The sequence below is a fragment of the Haliotis cracherodii genome, unplaced genomic scaffold, assembly GCF_022045235.1.
Source record: "Haliotis cracherodii isolate W230 unplaced genomic scaffold, xgHalCrac1.p SCAF_1, whole genome shotgun sequence".
Taxonomy (NCBI): Eukaryota; Metazoa; Mollusca; class Gastropoda; order Lepetellida; family Haliotidae; genus Haliotis; species Haliotis cracherodii.
This window is the reverse complement of record NW_027266264.1, coordinates 67,713,671-67,727,239: the sequence shown is the minus strand read 5'-3', so window position 1 is coordinate 67,727,239 and position 13,569 is coordinate 67,713,671. Positions and strand designations below refer to the sequence as shown.

Below are 13,569 nucleotides of genomic sequence, written 5' to 3'. Positions count from 1 at the left end.
TATTTCTGTTAAATCTAGTGGGGCGTGAAACAACAAACAGAAACCAAGCAGGGGCAATATGTGACACGTGTTCCAAGTTATGTGCAGCTGTGTACAAAATGGTTGCATTAATGTAGCTGAGAAGCACACCATTAACTTCATTAAATAAAACAATTATTGAAAACTTAGTAAAAAATAGTAACAACATCAAAGGAACAACGATAATGATTATTGGATTATATTATGACAAGACTGGAAGAGAAGAGATTGGCTGTGCGTCAAGACCTCTCGTCTTCAGCGGATGATACCACTGGCAGGGTTATGGAAACGTACACTTGATTGGCTGTCGTCAAGATCAGTTGAATCTGCCCTGTAATGACAACAGAATTATAACACATAAGGTCAACCATATTGCGAGATATACTGATCAAATGCAGGGTCTACTGTTTGCAGTGCTTAATACTGGCTAAATATTTCGCTCTTGGCATCTTTGCCACTCATGACAATCCATTGCTGTCTGGGAAAAACACTCTATAAAAATACTAGGGGGAGTCTTCATTTAAATAAAATATAAAATAACACTAAAAAATAATTAATTTATTGCATGAATATATAGCAATGAACAATTGATATCGTTGCTACATCCTCCATATTTGAACCATCATAGTGGCCTGAGTGATGTACAGCCTTAACAATTTAGTGGACGATAGTCAGAGCATAGATGACTGTCGTCGGGTAAGAGAATATGCTATAGGAGACAGTCATAAAATATTGTCCTCTCTCAACAGCTTATTTAATATGTTCGCAGTATCAGTGGTACTTTACTCCAAGGCTAGGGTACAGAGAACAAGGTGTACCCTGGCATACATACTCTGTATGCATGTGGAAGTGTCACGTGTTACCTGCGAAGACACCGTGAGGACACCGGGTTAGAATAGGTCCCCAGCAGCCTATGCTGGTCGTACCACGCGGTGGATTCCGGGTTCGAATAGGTCCCCAGCAGCCTGTGCTGGTCGTACCATGCGGTGGATTCCGGGTTAGAACAGGTCCCCAGCAGCTTATGCTGGTCGTATCATGCGGTGGATTCCGGGTTAGAACAGGTCCCCAGCAGCCTATGCTGGTCGTACCACGAGGCGGATTCCGGGTTAGGATAGATCCCCAGCAGCCTATACTGGTCGTATCACGCGATGGATTCCGGGTTAGAATAGGTCCCCAGCAACCTATGCTGGTCGTATCACGCGGTGGATTCCGGGTTAGAATAAGTCCCCAGCAGCCTGTGCTGGTCGTATCACGCGGTGGATTCCGGGTTAGGATAGGTCCCCAGCAGCCTATGCTGGTGGTACCACGCGGTGGATTCCGGGTTAGAATAGGTCCCCAGCAACCTATGCTGGTCGTATCACGCGGTGGGTTCCGGGTTAGGATAGGTCCCCAGCAACCTATGCTGGTCGTACCACGTGGTGGATTCCGCGTCAGGATAGGTCCCCAGCAGCCTATGCTGGTCGTACCACGCGGCGGATTCCGTTTTACAATAGGTCCCCAGCAACCTATGCTGGTCGTACACAGCGATGGATTCCTATGCTGGTCGTACACAGCGATGGGTTCCGGGTTATCCCTGAGCAACCTATGCGGGTCATACCACGCGGTGGAATCCGGGTTGGAATATTTGTAAAAATGTGTTCAGAATGTAATCACATTCAAGATGTGTTTAGATGTAAATATGTTTATGAATGTGTTTACACATTTCTTGTGTTATATCTAAACACGTTTAGGGTCTAAACACATGAAATCCCATGGAAAGTTGCTCACATTTTTATCGATAACTTGATTGTCTGCTTAAGACTTGAGTATTTACAGGCCGGCTGAGATGTGGAGTAGCTGGAACGAATGCGGCGGTAAACAACATACCTGCGATAACAACAGTCTGTCATAGGTGCGCAAGGGATCTTCTGGTAGTACGTCGTTGCCATGGTGATTTACGACACCTTGATCAAAAAATGGGTTCTTTGCCGGCTGACGTCTTTTCTATAAAAGTCATAGAGATCTTCAAAATTGATATCTATTTTAGTTTTAACACAATTAGAGACAGGGCTGTGTAGTATAAGTCGGATGTAGAATGTATAACTTGTATGACCACTGAATCCTAGGGAAGGAATCGGGATTTGAAGAAAATTACAGACGTATGGTGAGCATAAAACGACAAGATATAATTACCTCTAAGACTTCGTAATCCCCATGACCGTTATCGACAAGGCTGGGTCTCCTGTCACATGATGGGAGCGCCTCCATTAGGGCCTCATGGAGAAATATGTATTGGTCCTGGTGGAAAAAATATAGTTTTGTGTAGGAATCCACACATATGACTTGGTGTAACAAGTAAAAACTAATAAGTTATATCGAAAGAATTCAATACTCATTGTGTCGTGAGAATTAAAGTAAAGACATGGATGTCTGACTGTATATATGTTTTCAAATGGTGTAGACTGGTGTATAAAACTCCTCTTACCTCAGTCTGTATTACATTCATACGCTGGTGCCGGAGCCTGACAATGCAATCAAAGACATCTACCACACCTTTCGTCTTGGCTTGTCCAATCAAATAGTCCAGAGCGATCCACGTCCCTGTCCGGCCTATACCAGCGCTGATAAATACAACTAACTTACTCAGGGAATATAAACTCCAGGAACGCATGCTTTTTTCTAAATATATACCAAGTACCACATTGGGCAATATTTAGGTTAAGGTCACAACAAATTCAGTTTAGTATCAAGATTTTACGAAGATGTTGGTGTATTCAAATGGTACCACATGGGTTTAATTCCCAACATGGATACAAAGACACCACAATGTAAAAGTGACACCATAGAACGACAAAGGGTTCACCCCTTACCCGCTGTTTCACACTATATATACATGTGCCTACCACAAAGTTTATCACGGCGATAGTACCTGCAGTGGACGACTGATGGGCCTTTTCCAGTCGACGGTGCGTTCTTGACCAGTCTGTGGAAGTCCACCAGCGCCCTGACATCGTCTGGTACTCCTTTGTCTGGCCATGAAGTGAAGTGGTACTGCTTCAGTGTCCTAGGCAACTCCGCCTCCTGTAAAGCACATGGGTTTTATATTTTATTCTTGCAGTGAAAATCTCCCATCAAATGAAGATTGTGAGATATGTTCGCTATTCACAGTGGAGAGACTGTATGTACATGTTTCCGTACCCTGTGTATGGAGAACGTCCTGACTGTGTAGTCCATCATCTCCTCCTCGGCCACACACTGAACATGGACATCGTCGTAGTTGGAGCCTGGGTGGCCGAAGTCGGGCCAGTACTTCTCACACTTCGCCTGGAAAACATTAAGGGGTGCGAGGATTAAATGCCAGTCCTATAAAACTTAACTCAATGGAAACAATTCCAAATTGTTTTAATTATTATTTTGCCATAGATTTACAACGACTGAATGCGATTGGGGCGCTACTTCAACTGAATTTGACACTAGTTCACTTTAAATCTTAAAAAAATATCGAGAGGAGTTTAGTGTTTTGAGCATCCACATGTAAATCAAACTGAGTATACACATTATCAACGTTAATATTAACATCACATTGTATCCGTATCACGAAATCATCACGCGGAGAAAGGTTTACTTTCCAGAAACAAAACTATTATGATAAAACTATAGAACAAGGGCTTCAGAACAGACATGTTGTGCTACAAAGACTTATACACATGTTCTTTTAAGGAGAATCTGCATGAACAGACTTTGCGAATAAATGAATATCACACTGCTCAATACCTTTCTGTTTTCTACACAGTTTGTTAGCATGATTAGTTTACTGGCATCTATTTCCCACAGCATCCTCCAGAAATCCCGTATAACTTCCCCATAAGGTCCTGGAAAAGTAGAAGGAAAGTTTATTTCTTAAAAATAGTATGTTAGTTCAAAATGTTTAACTGGAACAAGTTCCTCTTGGAACTGATACCGACTGTGTAGACATGAAACAATCAAGCGAGGAATATTACCTTGTGTAGCCACAAATGTACGTTGCTCTCCGTATCCCTGAAACAAGGAAATACTAGTGTCAATAACAAGGCATTGGGATAACATTTGCAGTGCCTTACATCAGGTAATGTACGATGATAACTCGGTCGAAGTCCCAACATTAGCCTGAGCGTTATCTGGTACATAGCAAAATGGAATATGTTTATGCATCATCTGTTTGGTCTCATATTGTTGCATCACGAGGGCGAAGACTGAAGATCAAACCGTATGAAGAAGATGGAAGGTCGCTGTTGATTTGAGCTACGTATGTCACTGTTATTTGAACGGCCCTGTCCTTGCAGAACGTTGCCAAATTTTGAGAATTTTGGGTGGCTAGTGACACACATTATTCCATATGTGTTCGCACCAGACCTCGCGGTCGACCGGACACAGTTATATGTGTACCGTTGTAACAATTCTGCCGTTGCTCTTACCGAGGGTTGGTTCACGCAACAAATAGGGCATCTGTTGCGTGATAATGTTTAACACCATCAGGAAAGTATGAGGTCCAGTGCTTCCTTGTTTTCCTACAACATTGTTCTAAATGTCCGTCATAATTTTGGATGTTTTGTTGATTAACGCCGCTCTCAGCAATATACTAGCTGTATGACGACGATCATTTAATAATCGAGTCTAGACCCGAAAATCTAATGATTGACATCATGAGCGTCGATTTACGCAATTGAAACACGATAGCGTGTATAACGAAGTCAGCGAGCCTGACCACCCAAACCCTTTAGTCGCCTCTCACAAGCATGGACTGCTGAAAAACGATTATAACCGGAAAGGTGTTAAACAATATCATAGCTGAGACCACTCTTGGTTTGTTCTATCGTTATCGTATATGATCCAAATTATCTGTGAACCATTTTCCAGGATAGGTAAAGAAACATGTTCATGTCACCTACAGAACTTACGTTTATGTAGTTAGCGTTGATATAGTCGGAACCAGGGATGTTGGAGATAGGGGAAAGCTTTACTCTGCAATGATCATCTGGAAAAGAACAAATACATCCATACTTCATATGACATACTTCGTCTGCCGAAACATATTTCACAAGATGTAAAAGGCCAAAGAGTGATGCAAATTACATGTATATGAATGGATAACTGAAAATCAGTGATGACATAGGTGAACAAATGTTTCTGAACTACATACATGACCCTACTGTGTTACTGATCTCTTTGGGATGCTGGGGAAAAATACATCTCAAGGATCCCATCATTGTGGAAAGATCCGATCAAAGGAGGATATTGATGTCAGACTCGGAAACATGACTCTTTGCACACCATCGTGCTCCATTGCTCATGAGACCCGTGAAGATCCGGGGTAGAATAGGTCTTCAGCAACTCATGCTTGCCGTAAAAGGCGACTATGCTTGTCGTAAAAAGGCGACTAAAGGGACCGGGTGGTCAGGCTCGCTGACTTGGTTGATGCATGTCATCGATCCCAATTGCGTGGATCGATGCTCCTGATATTAATCACTGGATTGTCTGGTCCAGACTCAATTATTTACAGACCGCCGTCATATAGCTGGAATATTGCTGAGTGCGGCGATAAAAACAAACCAAACCATTGCTCATGCATTCTATCACTGGCTTGTCTGGTCCAGACGCGATTACTTGCATGCAACCATAATGCAGTGGAAGATTGCTGACAGTGGTGTCAACAACAGACACACTTCCTGACTGCCAGAGTGATGTACATGCACATTTCTGTCAGAACAACTAAAGTTCTTGTATTGCACTATATTATTAGTAATCAAAATGTTACAAACACACCCAGATCCACTAGACTGGATGCGTATCAAGGGATCTGTAATTGCACATATGCAAATTTCGTGAATTGTACTGGTTTAATAAATCAAAGACTATTCACTTGCACACAGGACTGGATGCGTATCAAGGGATCTGTAATTGCACATATGCGAATTTCGTGAATTGTACTTTATGAATAAATTAAAGACTATTCACTTGCACACAAGCCTGGATGCGTATCAAGGGATCTGTAATTGCACATATGCAAATTTCGTGAATTGTACTTTATGAATAAATTAAAGACTATTCTCTTGCACACAGGACTTGATGCGTATCAAGGGATCTGTAATTGCACATATGCAAATTTCTTGAATTGTACTTTATGAATAAATTAAAGACTATTCACTTCCACACAGGACTTGATGCGTATCAAGGGATCTGTAATTGCACATATACAAATTTCTTGAATTGTTCTTGTTTAATATATAAAGACTTCACGGATAAGCATGCACTTTAACAGGCGGAGAGACATGTACATAAAGCAGTATTTCAAAACTCTATGGTTAATGGAATTACTGTAATAGTAATGGTATTACTGTAATTGTAATGGTATTACTGTAATAGTAATGGCATTACTGTAATAGTAGAAACAAGTCTACTCATACTTACAGGGTAATATGTTTCTGTATCTGTTTTTGGAAGCATTCTCTGGTAACTCGGCTTCGTCACAGGGGCCAAGCTTGCCACAGGGAAGGTTCTAAAACATGCCATGTTCAAATATCAGAAATAGGATTGACCAGTGAATGTAAGAAAACGTTGAAGGTCATACGTATTCGTGTTTACGAATGATTATCATGGCTATAGATATATATGGTTTTATTAACTGAGTATAATAATATAATAACAATAACATATGGATATGTTATGCACAAAAGACTAATGTGGATAAGTCTGAAGTTGAAAATTTTAAATCTACCTTTAAACGTAGGGAAGGTATTCGTAAATGATTGATATACCATATCCCAGCATGCCTTCAAATAGAATCAAGAACTGACATACATAGCACTGCATTGTGAAACCACCACTCCTCTTCATCTGTTCGACGTAGAGTCTCAGACCTTGCACCATCACTTCTGTTGACAACATGGTGTTCGGATGTGAATCGTCTGTCACATGACACGGAGGAGGACCAAGGTCAGGTGTAAATCCCCCATCATTACAGGACTCATTAGACGTAAGTGTGTAAGCATCGTCTGTATCTCTTGCGGTGATGTAATCATCCTCTCTGACTGTATTCGTCAGAGCCTCTAGCTCTTGGTAGTCAGAATCCTCAGGAGTTCTGGAACCTGAAACACATTATAAAGAGTCGGCAGTTTTAGCGATATGATAAAACAACTAGATACTGTCTAAGATTCACACATGACACCAATCGGAACAATTGGACCTATACTGGATATGTTTAACCAGTGGAGTACAGTCCCCTTCACAACTATCACAATTGGACACAGATCATAGCAACTGTGAGTACAATCCAATCTATTTTGTTTTTATATACTGTTCAAAGAAGATCATCATTGTGATATTCTTAATACAAAAAAAATGCTGACATTTTTAAGTCATCAAATGATTGACCGTGTATTCACGAATACCCAGTTACCTCTTGGCGTCGACTGATACGAAGGATTGATTAGGGACATTACAGTCGAGCTGCTTGGAGAATGACCGACAGTGTATCTCCATTTCAGGATATTGTGGTGTTTATTCCTAAAAGAAAACCCAGGATAACAATCAGTACCAGAACCTGAAAAAGTATTAAAATGTAAGAATAAACTGCACATGATGCAAGTCTTTGGTTACTGTGACACTTGGGTTTGGTCAGCTGTGAAATCATGTTTCTATTCGTATAAGAGATAAGATTGACCAAGCGGTTTGTTGTTCTTACCTTCTTACGACAAATAGAGCCATTATAAGAAGAATGATGATGATCACAAACAGAACCACCAGCCAAGGGACAACAGTGTTGGTTTGAGGTGTTTCTGTAATGCATGATATGAAATACACGACAGTATTTATAGACGTTATTTGTTCTTTCCACAAAAGACAAACGTAGGTTATGATTCCATTGCGTAATATTTTGTACATATGTTATTTATCCTTTATATTTTATGGCACATTCCATTAAATAATTATGTCTGTTGACCAAACGGTGCATTGTTGGCGCATATTCATCAAGAGCAAGAATTTATTGTAGATTCCCAGTTCTAAATGGAAACATAAGACACGGCACGAATAGTTGCTGAGAATATAGAAGGATTAGAGCAATATGTCTTCAAATAAATGAAAAAATAAGCAACTTTTTCGTAAAGGAAAGTTTTCGATAATAATTTCTGACCTCATGTTGAACACCTGGTATCATCACCGAATATTTGATTGTGATTCCTAAACACATGCTTATAACATAGTCGGTATCGTACAATGTTAGAAGAAATTTGACTCTTGATGATTTTCTTTGGAGATATAAGTGGACATTAATATTTCGTAAAAATATTAAGTTGATTCGAGAGCATTGTCTAATTTCACTTCTTTAATTCATTTATGCATATATCATTATGGTTTTATGGCATCTACACGTACATAATGCCATGTATGGGAGTGTTCTAACGTCATACTGTCAATCTGTCACCCTTCTATGGCAGTGAAACCTTGAATCATAGACTAAAAGTCCAATTTAAATGATACAGTGTTATATATGAAACAAAAAGAGAATTATTTCCCATTTTACGACATGTGCGAATGCTTATGCGAGCAGTGCCGCAACGCTCTTTTAATTATCGTCACTGCATTGTTACTTCGTTGCGTGACATGAAACTGTCTGACGTCATCCATGAAGTGTCCCTGAGGGAAATACATAAATGAGCACGTTCTCATCAATTTGCAGTAAACATAGCACACCAACATGCACATATTGTATTGTTTCCTTATGAATTAACTTTTAACCTAGATGTGTAGTTCAAGTGTATTTAATATTCTAACCACATTACTTAACCGAAACTGTTAACATGGTCAACGATTTCCCAGTATTAACAAGTGCTAGCGCAATAAAGAGCACACGTCATTTTTCATTCGTACAGTTACATTATATAACAAAGATTTTAGAAATACCTATCTGATAAAACGTTAAGTACACGCAGACGTTATGTATAAATGCTTGTTGCCCATCATCATAATACTTCCTCAGTATATTCCTAAAAAATTAATTAACTCAAATGTACATTATTTTACCTCTAAACACTATCTGAACTGGAGTTACTTTTGGTCTCTTAATGTTTACATGTATATGTTATAGTTTTCGTCAATATAAATGTTTCATGCAAAGAAGTGGTACAAAAATATTAAATAACCATATCTGTTTTCAAATAATATCAAAATATACTTCATTTTATTAGCCTCGTCACTATAAAGCCAAACCCGTTATAGAGCCTGATGATTGCTGTGACAATGCATGATCTCTCGACGTACCACGATAGATACAGTGAGTGAGTGAGCGAGTATGGTTTTACGCCGCTTTAAGCAATATTCAAACCTTATCACGGCGGGGCTTCACATATTGTACCCATGTCGGGAATCTAACCCGGGTCTTCGGCTTGACGAGCGAACGCTTTAACCAATGGGCTACCAGACCGCCCCCACGATAGATACAAGAAACTAATAACTTGATCTACTGTTTTGGTTCCGCTCTCGCTCATTACGTCTTGTTTGCATAAATCCTAATTAGTTTAATACAATCCATACCTGCATTTGGTCAACATTTAAAGTTAATGGGAAAAGTGCCAAATGTGACGTCACAATGTGCAGATCAATACTAATCTTTACTCACAGTTTATTATAAGTACATGGAGGGTTGACGCTTTCTACTGACTATCGAGCATATTCATGTACTGAGAACAGATAGGAATATATTATTATTGGTCGTTTAAACATTTTGTATGACAGTCGGCGTGTCGAGCTCTAGTGTGTCAATCCTTCTATCTCTCTAAGGCACTCACTATGGTTCTCACGTTTCACACAGGAACCAATGGTTCTGTTGCATTTTGGACAGTGGATAGGGCAGGTACTGGCACAGTAGTCGCCCCACATGCCATCTTCACATCCAACTGTACAGGAAAGTACAGCCCTGTTAGTGCTATCCATTTGACACCCACTATTCCTGCAGTTGCTGCTACATGTGTGATTACAGTGTGGACCATACAGTGCATCTGTGCAACCATTTGAACATCTGCCAGTGAAGTCATCACACGTAGTCCCGCTACACCCTGGTGGACATGGAATATCACACTCTGCCTTGTACCATCCAGTGTTACAACCGTAAACACAGGTTCCGTTACTTTGAAAACACAACGAGGCACCATTTTGCCTCAAACAATTTCTGCTGCAATTGAACCGACATTCTCGTCCATACAAGCTTGGTTTACAGCCGGATATGCACACCCCATCTGTGATATTACATGTTCCATCCAGGCAACCGTCGCACTCTTTCTCACACGTGTTTCCAAAATAACCAGGCTCACATGATGTGCAGTTACTGGCATTCTGCTGACATTCAACACAATGTTGAGGACATGACATGTTACAGTGTGTTCCTCTGTATCCCTCCCTACAAGATAGACACGATCCACCATCTCTGTTACATGTACCAGCAGAACAGTTGTCCGGACATGTGGCACTACACGTGGCTCCATACCAGCCCGATACACAACCATAGTCACATTCCCCAGAGGTCTGACTACAACTTGTATTAAGGCACTTTACATTGCTATCTCTGTTACACTGTCTCGTGGCACATCCAGCAGAACAGTTTTTGTTGCATTGGTCGCCATGAAACCCACCCATGCATGCCATGCATGTTCCGTTCTGATGACAATTTAAATGTTCACAGTTGTAACTGCAGGGGGTGTTGCATTTCAAACCGTGCCATCCACTGTTGCAACCTTTCAAACATGTACCTATTCTTGAACAAGATTGATCGTCACATTCTCCACAGTTTTCATCACATTTTGGTCCGAAGTATCCTTCCTTACAACCTTGAACACAGATTCCAGAGGAATTACATCTTTTGAATCTACAGTTGTCAGGGCAGCGTTGTTCACATGTACCTCCACCGAAGCCTTGTCTACATCCACACAGACAGGTTCCAGTTGTTTGGTGACAGTTTGAGGATGTATCTCTACAGTTATTACAGTTGGCATTACATGTGTTATCACAGAACTTGTTATACTTGTCCCGTTTACAGTTGTCACATTCTCCAGACAGTGGGTGACATGTACCACCCAAACACCCTTTGTTGCACTGATGTTCACACTTTGATCCCCATCTCCCGTCCAAGCATTGTTTACAAGTGGTGCCATTCCAGTACATACCAGGTCCACAGTCTACAAAAGAAAAGAATGTTATTTTCGTGGTATTAAGCCAATTAAATCTAAAGTTCATTGATCATGTTGTTAGATTTTATACACGATGTTATTGTATTTGAGTAAGAGTATGCCAAGTGCAGTTGTGTTAACCTCCGTCCAAACGATTTGGGCTGCAAAAAACAGCCTCTGAACTAGTTACAGAATATTCCCCTCTTCGTATTGTTAGCATATGTACCAAATGAAGTATAGTTAAAAAAGTAAACAGTAAACAGTGATGAAATACATTTGATAAATTTTTTGAGAGCTTTGACATGTCATGGTTGTTATTGTAGTTTAAAGACAACTCGAACGTTGAATTAACTGTTGTTTTCACTTTTCGTAAACAAATAGTATCAAGCATGGTGTTCATCCAAAATATTTAATGGTATCAATAGCTGATGGTTATAAACATAATCAACTTTAACAAAAAATATTCTTGAAAACTAGGAGACCGCTGTTGGAAGCGAAAGTAATAAAAATGTCCCTTTGCAAAACGAACAGTCTCGATTGAGAAGGAAACATTTCCGAGAGAATAACAAACGGCAACAAGTGACATTAACTCCATAAACGACCATCTGTCATTATTTTGCCTTGTCAATGTGGACCTCACGTCAAAAAGAACGTCAGTAGTTTGTATACGAGCTAGTCACTTACGACAAAGGGAGACATTTAGGGGGAGGTAACTCTCGTATGACAATGGTTCCGTCAAAGTGTTATGTTCACTGCTGTGAAATATCAAGTGTTGAGTTCACTGCTGTGAAATATCAAGTGTTATGTTCACTGAAATGAATATAACACTTTTCTCAACTTCGGAAAACTCAGTCTTTCACAATGAAGTATATAATAAAAAGTTACCTTCGTTAAATACACAACTGCTGATGGATATCTTAGACATCATATCTTAGAAAATCAATAAATTTGCTTTCATCGGCACACATTTATATTTCAAACATGGTACTGGTCATGTGGTTGCAAATATATTTCTTACCCCAGTCTTCATTGAAGCAATTTAGGTTTAAAGCGTTGCAGGAATGAGTGATTGTAAAATAGACATAATCAAATTAAGCAAAACTTCTTTCATGTATCAGTTACAAGAGCAAACTCAGTGTACTTTCTTTTGCCCCTCAGTTTAGTTCAAGTTCGATGTACATTCATATGGCTTAACTACATCAGATAGAAGAAAACATTAAACCTGTGGGGTTGCAGCGTCCACACGTCACCGGGCACTCATCAGCCATACCAGGGCTGTCACAGCTGACGTCTTTACACCAAGCTAATGCATCCTGGCATTTTGAATTGTCTGAAAGATATTAACCAAACAAAATCATGTGAAAGATATATTGATGTTGAAGTCATAATGAAAACAGTCAGCGTCTGTATTACTTTAGACCGCCTTCGTAGTAGTCAAGAGGTAGAGCGTCCGCCCGGAGAGCGGAAGGTCCTGGGTTCGATCCCTGGCCGCGGCATACCAAAAGACGCTAAAAGATGGTACTTGTTGTTACCCTGTCTGGCGCCCGGCATTAAGGGGTTAAAACAAGGACTGGTCGGCTCGGAGTCAGTATACTGTGTCTGAGTGGGGTATTCATGTTAAACTGCGGCATGGTATCTCAGTGGACTAGAACTATAAATCGACGCCGCGATATAACTGGAATTTTGTTAAAAGCGGCGTTAAACCAAACTCACTATAAATCGGCATCAGTCCGGACTAGTACAAGCGCGCGCACGCACGCACGCACACTCACACACACAGTGCACTATGTATGAGTGGGGTATTGATGTCAAACTGTGGCATGGTATCTCAGTGAGCTAGCACTATAAATCGGCATTAGTCCGGACTAGTACAAGCAGCCACACAAACACACTCACGTACATGCACGTCGCTATATAAGTGCAATAATCTTGGACGCGACGTTAGACCCCATTTCACCTCACCTGTATTACTTTAATGTTACTGTTATGACTTTGCTTTTTGCAGTTTCTACAGGACAATAGATCCTGGAGACTATAGATGTATTTTTTGACACAATGACATGCAGAGTGATGTACCTTTAGCAAGACCGGATTCGGCTTCCACCAGCATGCATGTAGACACGAAGAGCACAACCCACACCTGAAAGGCAGTTTATTTTACATGATGATTTCGGATGATAATGGCTCATCTCACTGCACAGATTGAAGGACGTGACAAGACACGATAATAAATAACCAGCATCAACTAAACACAATGATGCAATATACTGGAAATAACAGACTGAGGATGTTCAAAGCTGTTCATTTCGCACACTATGACTACGGACAGTGTATTCATGGCCAGCTTTAAATAATAATACATTAAGTGAGTGTG

General features: G+C 40.3%; 1 protein-coding gene across 1 annotated transcript; it reads right to left on the bottom strand.

Annotated features, from left to right (window-relative positions):
• Window positions 1-334: 334 nt before the first annotated feature.
• LOC139457109 (uncharacterized) lies at window positions 335-13,332 on the bottom strand. Its single transcript, XM_071238545.1, has 16 exons — window positions 13,272-13,332; window positions 12,418-12,525; window positions 9,822-11,204; window positions 7,718-7,811; window positions 7,433-7,539; window positions 6,835-7,121; window positions 6,445-6,532; window positions 4,935-5,011; window positions 3,999-4,035; window positions 3,772-3,869; window positions 3,196-3,321; window positions 2,927-3,078; window positions 2,483-2,618; window positions 2,191-2,295; window positions 1,885-2,001; window positions 335-349 (listed from the first exon to the last, which is right to left on the bottom strand). The coding sequence occupies exons 1-16, from the start codon at window positions 13,303-13,305 to the stop codon at window positions 335-337; spliced, it is 2,964 nt and encodes a 987-aa protein (XP_071094646.1). The 5' UTR covers window positions 13,306-13,332.
• Window positions 13,333-13,569: the final 237 nt, after the last annotated feature.

What these genes read in the sequence shown, in the direction of transcription:
- LOC139457109 (XM_071238545.1), bottom strand. Translation starts at nt 13,305, where the DNA reads ATGCTGGTGGAAGCCGAATCCGGTCTTGCTAAAG. An exon ending in GCTCTATTTGTCGTAAGAAG is followed by an intron (nt 7,540 to 7,717) that starts GTAAGAACAACA and finishes GTTTTCTTTTAG; the next exon opens with GAATAAACACCACAATATCC. An exon ending in GTTTCACAATGCAGTGCTAT is followed by an intron (nt 6,533 to 6,834) that starts GTATGTCAGTTC and finishes GGCATGTTTTAG; the next exon opens with AACCTTCCCTGTGGCAAGCT.